Source organism: Cervus canadensis, chromosome 17, assembly GCF_019320065.1.
Source record: "Cervus canadensis isolate Bull #8, Minnesota chromosome 17, ASM1932006v1, whole genome shotgun sequence".
NCBI classification, from domain to species: domain Eukaryota; kingdom Metazoa; phylum Chordata; class Mammalia; order Artiodactyla; family Cervidae; genus Cervus; species Cervus canadensis.
In genome coordinates this window covers 13,192,102-13,212,921 of record NC_057402.1, presented here as the reverse complement: position 1 = coordinate 13,212,921, position 20,820 = coordinate 13,192,102, and the positions used below count along the sequence as shown (strand labels likewise).

The 20,820-nt window shown below is 38.0% G+C and overlaps 1 protein-coding gene across 1 annotated transcript in view; it reads right to left on the bottom strand.

The window, feature by feature from the left end:
* CATSPERB (cation channel sperm associated auxiliary subunit beta) overlaps positions 1-20,159 on the bottom strand; it is a 113,451-nt gene extending 93,292 nt beyond the window's left edge. The window contains exons 1-4 of the mRNA XM_043489554.1: positions 20,081-20,159; positions 17,016-17,104; positions 14,422-14,562; positions 6,185-6,245 (exon numbers count right to left, since the gene is read on the bottom strand). Coding sequence (XP_043345489.1) covers positions 6,185-6,245; positions 14,422-14,562; positions 17,016-17,104; positions 20,081-20,159 — 370 coding nt within the window. The remainder of the gene's footprint in view (positions 1-6,184; positions 6,246-14,421; positions 14,563-17,015; positions 17,105-20,080) is intronic.
* Between the last annotated feature and the right edge of the window lie 661 nt (positions 20,160-20,820).

The window sequence follows — 20,820 nt, the reverse complement described above, 5'->3', positions numbered from 1 at the left end:
CTCCTCTAGTCTTCAATCTTTCCCAGTATCAGGGTCTTTTCAATGAGTCAGTTCTTCAAATCAGGTGGCCACAGTATTGGAGTGTCAGCTTCAGCATCAGTTCTTCCAGTGAATATTCACAACTGATTTCCTTTAGGATGGACTGGTTGGATCTCCTTGCAGTCCAAGGGACTCTCAAGGTCTTCTCCAGCATCACAGTTCAAAAGCATCAGTTCTTTGGCACTCAGTTTTCTTTATAGTACAACTCTCACATCCATACATGACTACTGGAAAAACCATAGCCTTGATTAGACGGACCTTTGTTGACAAAGTAATGTCTCTGCTTTTTAATATGCTGTCTAGGTTGGTTATAATTTTTCTTCCAAGGAACAAGTGACTTTTAATTTCATGGCTGCAATAACCATCTGCAGTGATTTTGGAGCCCCCCAGAATAAAGTCAGCCACTGTTTCCATTGTTTCCCCATCTATTTGCCATGAAGTGATGGGACCGGATGCCATGATCTTAGTTTTCTGAACGTTGAGTTTTAAGCCAACTTTTTCACTCTCCTCTTTCACTTTCATCAAGGGGCTCTTTAGTTTTTCACTTTCTACCATAAGGGTGGTGTCATCTGCATATCTGAGGATATTGATATTTCTCCCAGCAATCTTGATTCCAGCTTGTGCTTCAGCCAGCCCAGTGTTTCTCATGATGTATTCTGCATATAAGTTAAATAAGCAGGGTGACAATATACAGCCTTGACATACTCCTTTCCCGATTTGGAACCAGTGTGTTGTTCCATGTCCAGTTCTAACTGTTGCTTCCTGACCTGCATACAGATTTCTCAAGAGGCAGGTCAGGTGGTCTGGTATTCCCATCTCTTTAAGAATTTGCCACAGTTTGTTGTGATCCACATAATCAAAGGCTTTGGCATATTCAATAAAGCAGAAATAGATGTTTATCTGGAAATCTCTTGCTTTTTCGACTATCCAACGAATAACAATTGGATATTAAGATATTAAAAATAACCATTTGAAGTAATACCAAACCCATGAAATACTTAGATACTTAGATATAAATTTTTAAAAAGTATACACACTATTTCTATACTGAAAACCACAAAACCCTGATGAAATAAATCAGTGGAGATATAAATAAATGGAGAGATATACTGAGTCCATGGATTGGAAGGTTGAATATTGTTAAGATGTCAATTCTCCCTAACAAATCTATAAATTCAATGCAATTCTGATTAAAAAAAATTTTTTTTGCAGAATTGTTTGCAGAACTAAACAAGTTGATGGTAAAATTTACAATGGAGAGATAAAAGAACTAAAGGAACAAAAGAAAAAGATTGGAAAACATTGAAGGTATAATATTACTCACTGTAAGCTTATTATTAGTTCCCTGGTAGCTCAGACAGTAAAGCGTCTGCCTACAATGTGGGTAGACCCGGGTTCAATCCCTGGGTCAGGAAGATCTTCTGGAGAAGGAAATGGCAACCCACTCCAGTAATCTGGACTGGAAAATCCCATGGACAGAGGATCATGGTAGGCTACAGTCCATGGGGTCACAAAGAGTCGGACATGACTGAGCGACTTCACTTTCACTTTCATAAGCTTATTATTTATAAAGCTAAAGAAATTAAGTGTGGTATTGGTAAAGGATAGAAATAGCAACTCAGTGGAGACAAAATAGTTTTTATGACAAGGGTATAGGAGTTAATGGATATCCATATTTCCCCCATATTTACCTCAGTCCATATAATGTGCAAAAATTAACTTAAATTCAGTCTTAGGCCTAAATACAAAACCTAGAACCATAAACTTCTAGAGGTAAATGTAGGAGAGCTTTTATGTGGGACAGGCAAAGATTTCTTAGCTATGATGCTAAAAGTAAAATCCATAGGAAAAAAAACTGATAAATTAGACTTCATCAAAATTAAATCTCTGATCTACAAAGGCCATTCTTAAGAGATTAAAAATACAAACCTGAAAGAAAATATTTGTAAACTGTATATCTGATAAAAGAGTTATATCAGAACATATAAAGAACTTGAAAAAATTTGGTTAACTCACCAAATGGCAAATAAGCCCCCCAAAATATGTTCAATTCATTAGTTATTTGGCACATGCAAATTAAATACATAATTGAATATCACTATACACCTATTAGAATAGCTAAAGCAAAATACATATGTATTGATATGTATTTAAAAATATATATAAATATATATACATACTATATAAATATACACATATGTATGGGTTTCCCTGGTGACTCAGTGGTAAAGAATCTGCCCGCAATGCAGGAGATGCAGGAGACTCGAGTTAGATCCCTGGGTGGGGAAGATCCGCTGGAGGAGAGCATGGCAACCCACTCAGTATTCTCGCCAGGAAAATCCCATGGACAGAGGATCCTGGTAGCTACAGTCTATGGTGTTGCAAAGAGTCAGACACAACTGAAGTGACTGAGCGTGCATGCACACATATGAATGCTGCTACTGCTAAGTCACTTTAGTCATGTCCGACTCTGTGCGACCCCATAGACGGCAGCCCATCGGGCTCCCCTGTCCCTGGGATTCTCCAGGCAAGAACACTGGAGTGGGTTGCCATTTCCTTCTCCAATGCATGAAAGTGAAAAGTGAAAGTGAAGTCGCTCAGTTGTGTCTGACTGTTAGCGACCCGGTGGACCACAGCCTACCAGGCTCATCCATCCATAGGATTTTCCAGGCAAGAGTACTGGAGTGGGGTGCCATTGCCTTCTCCGACACATATTTATACATGTGTTCAAATACACTTATATATACTAAGTGCTGGCATGGATCTGATAACCGGATGGTGAAAGTAAAAAATCATATAACTACTTTTCAAAATAGCTTGATAATTTCTTATAAAGTTAAACTTATCATATAACACAGTAATCCTACTATCTGGTAATAGCCAAATGCAACAAAAATTTGTATTCACACAAGAATCTATATGAGAATGCCTATAGTAGCTTTATTCATAATTGCCAAAAACTGAAAAAATTCCAAATGCCCTGCAAAAAAATAAACTAAGGTACATCTATACAGTGGAATAATAGCCAGTAAGAAAATGAAAGAAACTATAACAGATAAATCTCAAATGAATTATGCTAAGTGAAAGTAGCCAGGCTCAAAAGGCTACATATTTGATGATTCCATGTATGCTCTGGAATAAACAAAATGATAGGAACAGAGAACAGATCTGTGGTTCCCAGGGCCCAGGAGACAAGAGTTGACTACTGGCGGGATAATCTTATTGGATGATGGAACAGTTCTAAATCTTGATTTGTGATTACCCAATTGTGAAAATTTATAGAGCTGGAAAATCCCATGGACGGAGGAGCCTGGTGAGCTGAAGTCCATGGGGTCGCTAAGAGTCAGGCATGACTGAGCGACTTCACTTTCACTTTTCACTTTCATGCACTGGAGAAGGAAATGGCAATCCACTCCAGTGTTCTTGCCTGGAGAATCCCAGGGATGGGGGAGCCTGGTGGGCTTCCGTCAATGGGGTCGCACAGAGTCAGACACGACTGAAGTGACTTAGCAGCAACAACAGCATAGAGCTAGGCACTAAAAAGGGTATATTTTACTGAATGTAAAGTATACCTTATTTCAAGGTGAAAAAAAGGAACAAACTGTGAAGTATAAATGGAGAGACTCTTTTTACTTTTTACTGTCTTCCCCATTTTCCAGTTATCACCAAATCGCCATATAGATCCATAGGCCTGTTAAATCATTCAAAAATGGAGCTAATAATAGAACCTAACACATGCCTGCCTTCTAAGTCACTTCAGTCATGTCCAGCTCTTTGCAACCCAAGGGACTGTAGCCTGCCAGGCTCCTCTCTATCCATGGGATTCTCCAGGCAAGAATACTGAAGTGGATTGCCATTTCCTCCTCCAGGGGATCTTCCTGACCCAGGGATCAATCCCATGTAGCAGGCAGGTTCTTTACCACTAGTGCCACCTGGGAAGCCTACATAACACCTAATGAGCAATAAATGAATTAAGATAGATACAGTGTTTAGAGTCACGCTGTACATATAAGAATTTAGTAAATGCTCCCTGCTGGTTCTACTACTACCAAGAAGATTATTTTGCTATCTTTGTTATTGATGCTACATAAGCTACCCTTTCCAAGATTTTACATATACACCTTGTGGCCCAGCTGGTAAAGAATCCACCTGCAATGCGAGAGACCTGGGTTTGATCCCTGGGTTGGGACGATCCCCTGGAGAAGGGAAAGGCTACCTACTCCAGTGTTCTGGCCTGGAGAATTCCATAGACTATACAGTCCATGGGATAACAGAGTCGGGCACGACTGAGCAACTTTCACTTTCACTGCTTAAATTCATGTCATGGCAGCAAATGACAAATGATTGAGGAAAAAGTGAATGGGCAAATATGGTCTCCTTCCCCCTGAATATTTTCTTTCCTGATTTCTAGCACATTACTAATATCATCCTCTTCTATTACATTATGAAGTGAAGTGAAGTAAAAGTCACTCAGTCGTGTCCCACTCTTTGAGACCCCATGGACCGTACAGGCCAGAATACTGGAGTGGGCAGCCTTTCCCTTCTCCAGGGGATCTTCCCAATCAAGGGATCAAACCCAGGTCTCTCGCATTGCAGGAGGATTCTTTACCAGCTGGGCCACAAGGGAAGCCCATTACATTATGAGCTCAAATATATCTCTATTTACTCAATCCAGAAGTTGTGTCAAGGTAGGCAGATATTATTTGGTCTCTTTCTCTAAAATACTTACAATTTCAGATCACCTTTGTTCCTCCCTAGGTGATCTTAGAAATTAATGATTTATGAAATTAAAGTTTGTAAATAGGAGAAGTGAAAATAACAAGTGATCTTCATTTCTTTAATTGTCAAACTAATGTCAATATTAGGCCAAGCAACCAAAACAATCCATCATTAGACTGTACTCCCTTGCTCCTCTTTTAATGGAGTAGAATTTTCAGGATGAATTATTTGAAACAAAAATCACAAAAATTTCCAATAGATTAATTTGAAAAAATTGAGATGAATGAAGGATAAAAATAGTGATATAATCTAAGTTAGCTGTTATAACATGGGGGCCTCTTTTTTAATCTTTTATTTTCGATGTTTCCTTATATGGAGTCTTTTCCATTCTTTCTGCCTACTATCACTTCTCCCCTGCCTTTTACTCTGTAGGACACATAATTTGGTTCATCCTTTAACTTCTTCCATAGAAGGGTTGACCTGTATGATTCCCCCAATTCCTCATCACCTGCTACATTTGACTGGCACACAAGAGGGTGCCCAATCAATTCTAGGGCGGTTGAAGACACTTTTCTGGGAATTTTGAATTGGGCTGGCCCCTAGGAAATATAAATAAAAAATTGACAGCAGTGAATCAGCTTTAGAACACTCGTCTGCAAAATGGAAAAATAAATAGAGAGGTATAGAAAATATAGATAAGAAAAACAGGGTGAAAATATTCCCTGGATTCTTGATGGCTCTCCATTTCTTACTTCTAATTCCTTGCTATAGTTTGCCTTCATTTTTGTCTTTGGGTTTCACGACAAAAAGATATTTAGTATTTTTCCTTTAGTGAGGTCAAGATGGTTTCTGTTTCTTGCACCTACCAAATTAGAATAATTTTTTATTCTAATACACTTTATCATTTTTAAACTATGGGTCTGTATCTCATGCCTGAAGATCTACTAGCCCAGTCCACTAGCTCAATATTCACACCTTCTGGAATTTTATTTTCCTCCTTTCCTTTAGGTATTTACAGTAGCATATAAACTAGGCTATCACATAGCACTTAATAATAGAGCCAACAGTGAAATAATATATTTTAAAGTTAATGATTCCATTTCATTAAAATTAATTGGTACCTGAATTTCTCAATACTATGAATTTTAAGTTCTAGAAAATGAGTCTACTTTAAATAAAGAATAATATAAGCTATGTATATCAGAACCATTCATCTATAATAAATTGCCAGATAAAACACAGGAAGCTCAGTTAAATTTGAGTTTCAGGTGAATCACTAAATAACTTTTAGTAAGATGTATGTCCCAAATATTCCAGGAGACATTAATATGAGATAGCATAATTTTTGACATGATAAATGGTTTTTATTTTTTAAATATGGCAATCTATACTCATGAGTAAAATAATTAATTTAGATCACTCTTACCTGTATTTTTTGTAATGTTTTCTCTGGGAATATCAATCAACCAGTAAACCCGATCACTGTACTTGAATAAAGATGTGAGAAAACAATGTCTTACAATGTTGATAGCAACACTTATTTTGGCATAATCTACCCCATATTTAAAAACTAAAATTAAACAAAAACATCCAATGCAAATATCCTTTACCCAGAAATTTCACTCCTGGGAATTTAGCCTACTTATATTCACATATGTGTGAAATGTGTTCACGGATATTTTCATCATTACTTTTGGTAGTATTAGAAGATTGAAAATAACTAAAAAGTAACTAAAGTATTCATTACATAAAGTTATATGTAAGAATACAGTCACAAAATGGAACATGATACAGCCAAACTCAGGTAGCATAAAGCTGAAGCATTACTGGCTTATGTGTCAGAGGACAGAGCCTGCTGCTGACAGAAAATTTAGGAATTTAAGAGAAAAATACCAGGAGCAAGGGAACTGCAAAATATTGATCTAAAAGTTAAATACAAATGTGAGAGTTTGACCATAAAGAAGGCTAAGCACAGAAGAATTGATGCTTTCAAACTGTGATGCTACAGAAGACTCTTGAGAGTCCGTTGGACAGCAAGGAGATCAAAACAGTCAATCCAAAAGAAAATCAACCCTGAATATTCATTGGAAGGACTGGTGCTGAAGCTGAAGGTCCAATATTTTGGCCACCTGATGGGAAGAACTGACTCATTGGAAAATATACAGATGCTGGGAAAGACTGAGGGCAAAAGGAGAAGAGAGTGACAGAGAATGAAATGGTTGGATGGCATCACTGACTCAATGGACATGAGTTTGAGCAAACTCTGGGAGATGGTGAAGGACAGGGAAGCCTGGCATGCTGCACATGGTGTGGCGAAGAGTAGGACATGACTAAGCAACTGAACAACAACAAGAGTTAAATATAAATTCTTTCCAAATTCTTGGGCAATACAAGTGCAGGGGAGATCCTCAGAAGGCCATGTTAAAAAAAAAAAAAGTCAACAGTGGAAACTAAAAGAACTAAGTATACATATTAGCTGCTGAAACCATAGGTAAGACCATTTTCAATCTGTGCAAGGACAATTAATAGCATTTTAGACCACCAACAACAAAAACAACAGCAAATTCTTATAAGAACACAGCAGAATCCAGAGTTGCTACAGCTTACTATTGTCAATGTCAGTTTTCTACCAAAAATAACAGGATATGAAAAGAAACAGAAACATGTAACTAATACTCAGATAAAAAAGAAAAACCATAAACTTGCGGCAGATTGAGTTCAGATACAGACAAAGACTTCAAAGAAGCTATTACAAATATGTGAAGAGATTTAAGGAAAATTTGTTAATGAGGGAATGGATAGGAAATCCAGTACTGAAATGAAAAATAAAATCATAAAACCAAGTGGAAATAATGAGGCTGAAAACTGTAACAGATAAAGTATTAACTGTGTGTGTGTTAGTCGCTCAGTCGTGTCTGACACTTTGCAACCCCATGGACTGTAGACCACCAGGATCCTCTGTCCAGTGGATTTTCCAGGAAAGAGTATTGGAGTGGGTAGCCATTCCCTTCTCCAGGGGATCTTGCCAACCCAGGGATCAAACCTGGTCTCCTGCATTGCAGGCAGATTCTTTACCATCTGAGTCACCAGGGAAGTCCTGTCAATTTTCAGATACTATAAAAATTCACTTGTTGTTGAGGAGGAAACTGAGGTACACTGACCTCCCCCCACCCCAGGCCTCTATTTGGCAGTCCATGGTCTAGCCTACACCCTCCTACTCTCAGTGGAATGAGTTGCATGCAAGAAGACTTTTGCCATGGGGGAGGGTCTCAGGAGCCCTCCTAGTGGCCTGTGTTGGGGGGAGCCTGGGCAGGGTCAAGGGCTGTGGATGGGGGAGCAGGAGGAAAGGTGTGGTTGGAAATGGCAAAAGAAAGAATAAGTGAACTTAAATATATAACTGAGATTATTCAGTCTAAAATAGGAGTAAAATGATTAAAGGAAATAGATGGAGCTATACTGTGGGTTGATAAAACATTTTCCAAAATGTGCCAAATTGAGCTTTTGGTTCAAGATGGTGGAGTAGAAGGGCATGTCCTCATCTCCTCCTGTGAGAGCACCAAAATTGCAACTAGCTATTGAATAACCATCAACAGGAGGACACTGGAACCCACCAAAAAACATACCCCATGTCCAAAGAAAAAGAAGCTGCAGCAAGATGGTAGGAGGTGTGCAATCATGATAAAATCAAATCCCACACACGCCAGGTGGGTGATCCACAGACTGAAGAACAATAATATCAAAGAAATTCTCACACTATTGTGAAGGTTCTGAACCCCACTATTGTGTAGGCTGGGAAGCCTGACAATCTGACAAAGGGACTGGGAATCCCCAGGAATCTGGCCTTGAGGGCCAGTGGGGTTTGATTACAGGCCTTCCAGAGGACTGGGGGAAGCAGAGATTCAAGTCTTTGAGGGCACAAACAAAATTTTGGTGCAGCAAGACCCAGAGGAGAGGAGAAGTGACCCCGTAGGAGACTGAACCAAAACTACTTGCTAGTGTTGGAGGGCCTCCTGTAGGGGCCTGGGTCAGCAGGGCTCACCACAGGGATGGGGGCACTGAAAGGTTTCCCTTGGCATGAACCCTCTTGGAGTTCACCATTAACCCTACCAAAGAGCCTATAAACCCCAGGGCTGGGTCACCTCAGGCCAAACAACTATCAGGGAGGGAGTGCAACCCCACTTATTGGCAGATAATTGGATTAAAACTACTGAGCAAGGCCCTGCCCACCAGAGCAAGACCCAGTTTTTCCCAGTCCCTCCCATTAAGAAGCTTACACAAGCCTCTTAGCCTCATCCATTAGAGGGCCTACAGAAGAAGCCAAAGAAGCATAGTCTCACAGCGGCTGAAACAAAAACCATATCACAGAAAGTTAATCACTATGACAAAGCAGAAAGTTTTGTTGCAGATGAAGGGATAAGATAAAATCCCAGAAAAACAACTAAACGAAATAGAGATAGGCAACCTTCCAGAAAAAGAATTCAGAATAATGATAGTGAAAATGATCCAGGATCTTGGGAAAAGAATGGAGGCAAAGTTCGAGAAGATGCAAGAAATGTTTACCAAAGACCTAAAAGAACTAAAGGACAGACAAACAGAAGTGAATAATACATTAGAAAGAATCCATAGCAGAATAACTGAGGCAGAAGAATGGATAAATGACCTGAAGGACAAAATGGTGGAAATCACTGCCATGGAACAAAATATAGAAAAAAGAATGAAAACAGCCTAAGAGACCTCTGTTAACATTTGCATTATAGGGCTCCCACAAGGAGAAGAGAGAGAAAGGACCTGAGAAAATATCTGAAGAGATAATACCTGAAAACTTCCCTAACATGGGAAAGGAAATAGTCAACCAAGCCCAGGAAGCACAGAGAGTCCCAGCAAGGATAAACCCAAGGAGGAACAAACCGAAACACATAGTAATCAGACTGACAAAAATTAAATACAGAGATAAAATATTAAAAGCAACAAGGAAAAAATGACAAATAATATACAAGGGAACTCCCATCAGGTTATCAGCTGATTTCTCAGCATAAACTCTACAAGCCAGAAGATAAATTTAAAGTGATGAAAGGGAAGAACCTACAACCACAAATACTCTACCCAGCAAGACTCTCCTTCAGACTTGATCGAGAAATAAAAAGTTTTCCAGATAAGCAAAAGTTAAGAGAATTCAGCACCACCAAACCAGCTTTACAACAAATGCTAAAGAAGCTTCTCCAGGCAGGAAATACAAGAGAAGGAAAAGATCTAGAGAAAATAAACCCAAAACAAGTAAGAAAACAGTAATAGGATCATACATATTGATAATTACCTTAAATGTAAATGGATTATATGCACCAACCAAAAGACATAGACTGGCTGGGTGGATGAAAACATGCGCATGTAATGCACTTCCACTTACCACATCATTCTACTTGACAACCCCCAGATTGTACATAATTATTTTATATTGTTAAGTTAATCATGTTCCCATTATGGCTTGCAATTGGAATAATCTTTTATTTTTTGGCTGGTTGTTGATTGTGAAAACTGATAAACATCTTTTACTATTGTGAAAAAAAAAAAAAAAAAATGCCCATTTGGAGTCCCAGGCAGGAAAAGAGAGAAAGGGGCAGAACATTTCTTTGGAGAAGTAGTGGCTGAAAACTTTGGAAATTTGGTAAACTTACAATCCAAATAGCCTAGAGAATCTCAATTAGAGTAAATACAAAGAGAACATCTTAAAAGCACTAAAAGGAAAATGCCACATTACATACAAGGGACAATAACAAAATTAACAGTTGACTTCTCATTCAGGATAAATGATGTCAGGTGACATATTCAAAATGCAGAATGAAATATTCAAAATGCTTAAAGCAAATGAAATCACTCAGAAATGCTACATCTTATGAAATAATCTTTCAAAAATTAGAGTGACCACTAAAAACCTACTAGAATTTATAAGTGAGTTCAGTACGTTTTCAGGATATCAGATACTACAATTAATTGTATTTTTTATATACTTGCAAAGAACAATCTGGAAATGAGAATAAGAAAGCAATTCTCTTTACAACAGCATCAAAAAATGAAATATTAGAAATAAATTTAACAAAAGAAATGCAAAACTTATACTCTGAAAACAACAAAACATTGTTGAAAGAAATTCAAGAAAACCTAAATAAATGGAAAGAATCCACCTTGTTCATCTGGAAGTTCTTGGTTCATATAATGTTGAAGCCTAACTTGAAGGATTTTGAGCATTACCTTGCTAGGATGTGAAATGAATGCAACTGTGTGGTGGCTTGAACATTCTTTGGCATTGCTATTCTTTGGGACTGGAATGAAAACTGACCTTTTCCAGTCCTGTGGCCACTGCTGAGTTTTCCAAGTTTGCTGACATATTAAGTGCAACACTTTAACAGCATCACCTTTTAGGATTTGAAATAGCTCAGCTGGAATTCCATCACCTCCACTACTTTTGTTTGTAATATTGCTTTTTAAGGTTCACTTGACTTCACACTCCAAGATGTCTGGCTCTAAGTGAGTGACCACATCATCATGGTTATTTGGGTCATTAAAACCTTTTTTGTATAGTTCTTCTGCATATTCTTGCCATCTCTTCTTAATCTCTTCTGTTTCAGTTAGGTCCTTGTCATTTCTGTCCTTTATCATGCCCATCCTTGTATGAAATATCCCCTTGATGTCTCCAATTTTCATTTTATTTCTTAAAATTTTCATTTATTTATGTTTTAACTTTTGGTTGAGCTCTGTCTTTGTTGCTGCACACAGGCTTTCTCTAGTTGTGACAAGCAGGGCCAACTCTCTAGATGTGGTGCCTCGGGTTCTCATTGTGGTGGCTTCTCTTCTTATGGATCATGGGCTCTAGGGCCCATGGGCTTCAGCAGGGGTGACTTTAGGGGTCTAGCTGCTGTTGTTGCTGCTAAGTTGCTTCAGTCATGTCTGATGCGTGGCGACCCCATGACCTGCAGCCCACCAGGCTCCCCCGTCCCTGGGGTTCTCCAGGCAAGAACACTGGAGTGGGTTGCCATTGCCTTCTCCGAGGGGTCTAGAGCACAGGCTAAATAGATGTGGGCTTAGTTGGCCTGCAGCATGTGGGATCTTTCTGAACCGAGGATTAAACCAGGGTCCCCTGCATTGGCAGGCAGATTGTTAACCACTAGACCACCAAAGAAGTCCTTCCGATTTTCTTGAAGCAGTCTCTAGTCTTTCCCATTCTACTGTTTTCCTCTATTTCTTTGCACTGTTCATTTAAGAAGGCCTTCTTATCTCTCCTCGCTATTCTCTGGAATGCTGCATTCAGTTGTGTATGGTGGTGGTAGTGGTTTAGTTGCTAAGTCATGCCCGACGCTTGCAACCCCAAGGACTGCGACCTGCCAGGCTCCTCTGTCCATGGTGTTTCCTAAGCAAGAATACTGGAGTGGGTTGCCATTTCTTTCTCCAGGGGATATCCCTGACCCAGGGATGGAACCTGGGACTCCCACATTGCAGGCCGTCTCTTTACCAACTGAACCGCCAGGGATGCCCCAGTTGGGTGTATCTTTCCCTTTCGCCATTGTCTTTCACTTCTCTTCTTTTCTCGTGTATTTGTAAAGCCTCCTCAGACAACCAGTTTGCCTTCTTAGATTTCTTTTTTGGGGATGATTCTGGTCACTGCCTCCTTTACAGTGTTACAAACCTCCATCCATAGTTCTTCAGGCACTCTATCAGATCTAATCCCTTGAATCCATTCATCACCTCCACTATATAATCATAAGGGCTTTGATTTAGGTCATACCTGAATAGCTTAGTGGTTTTCCCTACTTTCTTCAATTTACGTCTGAATTTGGCAATAAGGAGCTTATGATCTAAGTCACAGTTAGCTCCAGGTCTTGTTTTTGCTGACTGTCTAGAGCTTCTCTCTCTTTGGGTGCAAAGAACATAATCAATCTGATTTCAGTATTGACCATCTGGTGATGTCCATGTGTAGAGTCATGACTTGGGTTATTGGAAAAGGGTGTTTGCTATGGCCAGTGTATATTCTTGACTAAACTCTGTTAGCCTTTGCCCTGCTACATTTTGTACTCCAGGCCCAATCTTGCCTGCTGCTCCAGGTATCTCTTGACTTCCTACTTTTGCATTTAAATCCCCTATGATGAAAAGGACTTTTTTTTTTTTTTTTTGGTGTTAGTTTTAGATGTTGTTTTGGGTCTTTGTATGACCAGTTAACTTCAGCCTCTTTGACATCAGTGGTTGGGCCTGGACTTGAATTGCTGTGATGTTGAGTGGTTTGCCTTGGAAATGAAGTGAGATCATTCTGTCATTTTTGAGATTGCACCCAACTACTGCATTTCAGACTCTTTTGTTGACTATGAGGGTTACTCCATTTTTTCTAAGGGACTTTTGCCCACAGTAGTAAATATAACGATCATCTGAATTAAATTTGCCGATTTCCATCCATTTTAGTTCACTGATTCCTAAGATGTTCACTCTTGCCATCTCATCTTGCCTGTGAACACAATATTCACTGCTTGACCACATCCAATTTACCTTGATTAACGGACCTAACTTTCAAGTTCCAATGCAATATTGTTCTTTACAGCATCAGACTTTACTTTCCCCACCAGACAAACCCACAACTGAGTGTCATTTCCGCTTTGGCCCAGTCACTTCATTCTTTCTGGAGCAATTCATAATTGCCCTCTGCTCTTCCCCGGTAGCATATTGGACACCTTCCAACCTAGGGGGCTTATTTTCTGGTGTCATACCTTTTTGCCTTTTCATACTGCTCATGGAGTTCTTGTGGCAAGAATATGGAGTGGTTTGGCATTTTCTGTTCCAGTAGACCACATTTTGTCAGAACTCTTCACTATAACCTGTCTTGGGTGGCCCTGCAGATCATGACTCATAGCTTCATCAAGTTATGCAAGCCTTTTTGCCATGACAAGACAGTGATCCATGAAGGAGACCATAATATAATTTGTCATTAAAAAGGATTATGTACTGATATATGCTCTCACATAATGAACCTGGAAAATATTATGGTAACTGAAGGAAACAATTCACAAAATACTGCATATTATACAGTTTCATTTATATGAAATGTTCAAATAAGCAAATCCAGAGAGACAGAAAGTACATTAATGGTTGCTTAATACTGGGGAGTAGAAGGTGTAATGGGGAGTGACTGTCAATTGGTATGGGCTGTCTTTTGGAAGAGGTGAAAGTGTTCTAATATTAGATAGTAGTGATGGTTGCACTCTGTGAATATACTAAAAACCACTTAATTGTACCCTTTAGGCAAATTGTATGGCATGTAAATTATATCTTAATAAAGTTGCTACACTTCCTCCCCCCCAAAATGAAATAAAGACATTTTCAAAGGCAAAAAACATCCAGGGAATTAATTGCCTATAGACCTACTCTGTAAGAAATGCTAAAAGTTCTTCATTGTTGAAGGAATATGACACCAGATGGCAACTTATACTTACAGAAAAGAATGAAAAGCAGTGGAAATAATGAATATGTGAATAAAAAATATGAATCTTTTTCTTTTCTTCTCTTAATTTCTTAAAAGAATATATATAAACCATATTGCCAGATCAGCTGTTTTTAAAAACACATGCTAAAAGGAACAGTATTCTTGTTAATAATATATCACAGAATAAAGTAAAATGTAATTACCAAAGTTAAATTAAAGTGGAAGATCCCTGTGTATGTACTATTTATGATTTCCAGGCTGGGAGCAAGTCCTGCTGATGTGAATACACTGAGAAACTCCTTTGTAGTAAACTCAACTTCAGATTGGAAAAAACACTCGATTTTCTTTGGGAAAGAGAAAAACAAAAACAAGTAATGACAATTTGATGAAGGGAAGTATTTTTTACATTAATTTAAAAATGAGGAGAAATCTATGAAAAGTAGATGCTGCTAAAGATTGCTATTTCTAGTAATTCTAGTCTTTAACTTCAAAAAAAATCTATTTTGAAAAGTACACTTTTCAAAAGTCAGTAAGCTATTATACTAGTGTCATGACAGACTTCAATACATCCTATAATAATATTTTCTGTCATAGAAATGGTCATAGAGTTATTATATTTAATAAACATAGAATCAAAGCTTAATGCTATCACATGTAGAAATTTGTATTTTATTAACATCATTTTGTGTCTAAATAAAAAAGAAGCAAAATCATGTCACTGCATTTTTATTGGATATTTCCCAGTTGTGAGAAGGTAAATGAAAAGGTAGTGACCATAAGTGGTGGATTTTCTTGAAAATCAATACAGATAAGATGAGCTTCATCTCATTTAGTTCTCCTAGTAGAGATCACTTTGGGCAAGTTACCTATCTGAATTTCAGTTTCCCTATCTATAAAATGATGAAACGTTCATTCCAGGGATATTTACGGAGCCCTTACCACGAAGCAGGCAGTGTTATAGGTGCTGGGGAAACAGAAGTGAACAAAACAGGCAAAAAATGGAATTTGTATACTAAGGGGGTTAACCGGGAGATAAACCCAAATACAAAGGTGTTATCCCTTCTCCACAATTTATTGCTGTTTGTTAAGATGGTACATGAGCTCCACATTCTAAGCACCCCTTTGAGTTACTCATTACTGAGTTCTCCTATGGGTATGTGCATTGCATGCATACCTAAACTTTTCTCTATTTTTGGCTGTGCCCTGCAGCTTGCAGGATCTTAGTTTCCCAACCAGGGTTTGCACCCAGGCCATGGCAGTAAAAGTGCTGAGTCCTAACCACTGGGCTGCCAGGGAACTCCCAAAGTTCATATTTATCTCCTGCTTAATCTGTCTTCTGTCATCTTATTTTACAGGCCCCAGCCACAGAACCTAAGAGGGGAGGTTCAGTACTTCCCTACAGTACTTAAAGAAGATTAAATGTTATAATGAACATGAAAATGCTTAGAAAAATGCCTGAAACACATAAATACTTTGTAAATGTTAACTATTATTTCTACTAATTCCTCTTCTAGAATTGTGCTGTGATGTGCTTAATCTCTCAGTCATATCCCACTCTTCTTGACCTCATGGACTGTAGCCCACCAGGCTCCTCTGTCCATGGAATTCTCCAGGCAAGAATACTGGAGTGGGTTGCCATGCCCTCCTCCAGAGGATTTTCACAACCCAGGGATTTGACTCAGGTCTCCCACATTGAGGCGGATTCTTTACTGGCTGAGCCATGAGGGAAGCCCCTTCTAGAACTAGCACATTACAACTATCCAAAAACTAGGTTATAATTCACCTTCACAAAGGACAAAACTGAAGATTAGAGAGGTTAGGTAACCTGCCCTAGGCCACACAGCCCATGTATGGTAGAATCAAAATTTGACCCCAGTTCTGTAAGTCTCACTTTCTCTAGAGCCCATTTCTTTTCTAAAATATGTACTCAGAGACTCAGTCATGTCTGACTCTTTGCAACCCCATGAACTGTAGCCCACCAGGCTCTTCTGTCTATGGGCTTTCCCAGGCAAGAATACTGGAGTGAGTTGCCATTTCCTTCTTCACTTCCCATAATATTTAATCACAAACAGGAAAGACATGTGTGACTCAAAGGGCATGAACTTCATAAGAGCTGTAAATAAAAAATTAAATATATGTTTGGCATATCAAGAAGGAATGAGGAACTAAGTCAAAGCAGACTTTAGGAGAAATGTATTTGTCCTTATGGAGCATTTTTCTTTATTTTGTTGTATTTATCATGGATTTTTATACAATCTGTGCAACTTTCATTAACTTATGTTTTTGTTAGCATTTGCTTCATGACTATCTTAACAACATTTTATTTTGCTGTGTTTTTTAAACTTTGCCATTATCTGAATCAAAGGAATCAAATAACCCATACCCAAAATGACAACTGCAATGTGGTACTTGTTATGAAAGGAAAAGATTCTTTCCCAAGTTCATGTGAGGTAATGTTCTTTCTCTAACAGGCTACATCTGTCAAACTTCAAATGAACAAATCAGATTCATAAAAAATGAAGATCATTACAGCCAATCTTTTTAAAAAAAGACGAAGGAGGCATCTTAAAAAAAAAAAAAAGCAAACTACCCAGGGTGTTCAATGGCTAAATGAAATATTTCACTTGATCCAAGGGAAATGAAATAGAAAGGATAATTATTTACATCTAATTTCACCCCCTGAAGTCTGAAAATAGTAGAAGATACTTGAAAAGAGTACAATGCTACTGGTTTCACATTTTGACTTAAAAGGAGTACAAGAGATTGTAAAACACATGCTATTAATAATGGACCTTACCAAGTCATCAGAGGAAAGATACAATTTGATCATTTCATCCTTTGGGGGAATCCCTTTACTATCACAAGCAAAGTGTGACTCTGTATCACCTAAATAATACAAACACATATATGTATATTTTAGGTCACTAATGAAGAATTTCCATTAAAAAACATATTTTTAAAAGAACAAAAATTATAATTGTATATTTTAAATTCACATCAATCTAGATAAAATTAAGTTCTCCCATTTTTTCATTTTAAAGATACAATTGCTGTTGTTTTTCAGGTGCTAAATCATGTTCAATTCATCGTGACCCCTTTGACTGCAGCATGCCACGCTTCCCTGTCCTTCACTATCTACCTGAGTTTGCTCAAACTCATGTCTACTCAGTCAGTGGTGCCATCCAAGCATCTCATCCTCTGTCACCCACTTCTCCTCCTTCCCTCAATCTTTCCCGCATCAGGGTCTTTTCCAATGAGTCGGCTCTGTGCATCAGGTGGTCAAAGTATTGGAGCTTCAGCTTCAGCATCAGTCCTTCCAATGAATATTCAGGGTTGATTTCCTTTAGGATTGACTAGTTTGATCTCCTTGCAGTCCAAGGGACTCCCCCAAGGGTTTTCTCCAGCCCTAAAATGTTAAAGCTAATTTCGAAAGCTAATTTCGAAAACTAACTTCAAAAGCATCAATTTTTAGGCGCTCAGCCTCCTATTTATGGACCAACTTTCATATCCATGTGTGATACTGGAAAAATCAGAACCTTGCCGGCAAAGAGATGTTTCTGCTTTTTAATAGGCTGTCTAGCTTTGTCATGGCTTTCCTTCCAAGGAGCAAGCATCTTTTAATTTCATGGCTGCAGTGACCATCAGCAGTGATTTTGGAGCCCAGGAAAATAAAGTCTGTCACTGTTTCCACATTTTCCCCTTCTATTTGCCATGAAGTGATGGGCCCAGATGCCATGATCTTAGTTTTTTTAATGTTGAGTTTTAAGCCACTTGTCTATGCTGTGTTTGGAACTGAGACTAGTTTTATACTGAGATATTTTTTCCTCAATTGCAATAGTCCCTGAATAAACTGTGGTATCACAGCTTTAAATACTGTTCAGCTCTGGTTTTCTTTGGCAGAATGAAGTTAAAGCCAGATGCAGCAAAGTACTGAAGCCCATCAGAGGTAAGGCTAGATTAAGAGTGACTACAAACATCTTTTATAATAAGCATGGGTTTTGGTGGTATACAATGGCAAAATACTTTTTATTTAAAAAAAATTTTTTTTCCATTTATTTTTATTAGTTGGAGGCTAATTACTTTACAATATTGTAGCAGTTTTTGCCATACATTGACATAAATCAGCCATGGATTTACATATATTCCCCATCCCGATCCCCCCTCCCACCTCCCTCCCCATCCCATCCCTCTGGGTCTTCCCAGTGCACCAGCCCCGAGCACTTGTCTCATGCATCCAACCTGGGCTGGTGATCTGTTTCACCCTTGATAAGATACATGTTTTGATGCTGTTCTCTCAAAGGCAAAATACTTTTTAAAAGACTGTGTAATTTAAAGATGTTAGGAATTTTTAAAATAATTTTTGAAAAAGTGTTTTAAATTTTCTGATCTCTTTGAAATGAAAAGTGGCTGTCAGGAATATGTTGATAGTTTCAAAAAAGTAAATCAGGACTCAATATGTCCTTTCAAACTAAAGGTTCATTTATTTGAACAAGGAACATGAAATCAAATACCTTTAAAAGTACATGCTGTGGAGAGGGCATTTTGAATATAGGTAGTAGGAAATATTTACCTTATTATGTGATTTTTGTTGCAGGAAATCTCATAAATATATCACCTATAATTAATGTCACATATAATACTCTAGAAAATTTGAAAATGGAATTTTTACTTAATTTAAATATTTCAAATGAAATTTCAATAAAGTTTGAAACTATTTAAATGCAAAAAATCTGATGCACAGAAAGATGTAAGCTTGCTAAAGTTTTTTCAATAAAAACCTTTACAAAGTTGAAAGATGGCCAGTCCAGGTTTGATGCATGATACAGGATGCTCGGGGCTGGTGCACTGGGATGACCCAGAGGGATGGGATAGGGAGGGAGTTGGGAGGGGGGTTCAGGATGGGAAACACACGTACACCCATGGTGGATTCAAGTCACTGTATGGCAAAACCAATACAATGTTATAAAGTAAAATAAATAAATAATTTAAATTAAAAAAAAGAAAGATGGGATTGAAAAATCACTTATCCTTGTGCTGTCTTTGTGGGATACTCTTTCACATGCCTGCATAGACATTTGGGGGACCCATATATATTGCTATTTTTCCTGCAATATTTTCTCTGACTCCATCCTGTGCTAAGTTGGAAGTATATACTCTCTCTTCTCTGAAGTCTCATAAGTTTGCCAGTGACTTTGCAATCTTAGTTTATATCCATATTATGTAATATATTCTCTAGTAGATATAGGAAATAGAACTGATTCACTCCACAACTCATCCAATTCTGCAACACATCCATGTGTAGAAGAGAGCCTGGAGTCTCTCCATCCACTCAGTCAACAATTTTTTTGAACATTTACTATGTTCTGGTAGATCTAGTTTTGGATACTACAGAAGCTATACAATCTGCACAAATAGAGGTGGATTTGTCTTATTCCTTTTATAAAGTTTTACACCATGAAAATCCTATTTTTCAATTTGATCCATGTATTAATTTCAGAAAATTCTCAGATTATTAGACTATAATTCAGTTTACAATTCATCTTACATGTAACCATTCATAGAGGAAAAATCAAAAAGATCTATCCAAACAATTCAAGCTTTGTAAATATGAAATGCTCCTTAAAATTTAAATATTGTATGACTTACAAGTAATGAAATATTATAGCTAAAGAAAAGTGCACAATGTGCACAATGATATTATTCAAAACCTCTACTGCAATAGATAGTACCCAGGAAAAACTGGAAATAAGGTAAAGAAGAAGTGCTAAAAGAAAAAAGTGTTAGTGTTAGTGAGGAAAGGATATAAAGGGGAACTCCTGAGGATATTTTCTCTATTTTACAGAGTAAGAGTCTGAAACCTACCTTTATTATATGTTATTCCTGATGAAAAGTCAAACACGTTCAAAAGTAAAATCAAAACATATAAATGTGGCAATTCCATCTGTTAGAAGAAACAAGAATTGTTTCCATTCATTTACTCTGAACATACTTTTTAGTTCCTTTTGCTATAAACAACAGCATAGTAAAGAAAACATCTCTCTTTTGAATTAAAAATATTTCTCACTATGTGATAAAAGCAGGAAACAATGGACTAAAGTCTACACTTACTCCTTAGTTGGTAAGAAAGACATTTATAAATATAATTATTGAAAACCAAAGAGCTGTGGCTCGGGTTTTTCTGCAATCCATGTAACTGTTAGAGAGGCATGATTAATTCTACAGCTGTATGAAACACAGCCTGACTTGCTAAAGACTGTGGGGATGATATAGTTGTACCTTGATCTAAGATTCTGACTGCAATGCTCTTGAAAGAGACAACCCACGTGACTCCTAAGCATCCCTGCACATCCTTGCTGGGTACCAAGAATGCAAGGCCCTTTTCTCTGGGTTGTGTTTGCAGCAAACAACCTTGAAGGATGAGGTAACATCTTCCCTGGACAAGCACAGGCTTGTTTCCATGAAGAATCTCCCAGACTTGGTGTTCCTCTGTAATGCATACCACTGTGTGTGTTAGCAAGTATCTGTTATGGGCCAAACTGTTTCCCACCCACCAAATTCATACGCTGAAGTCCCAAATCCCAAATATATCAGAATGTGGTCAT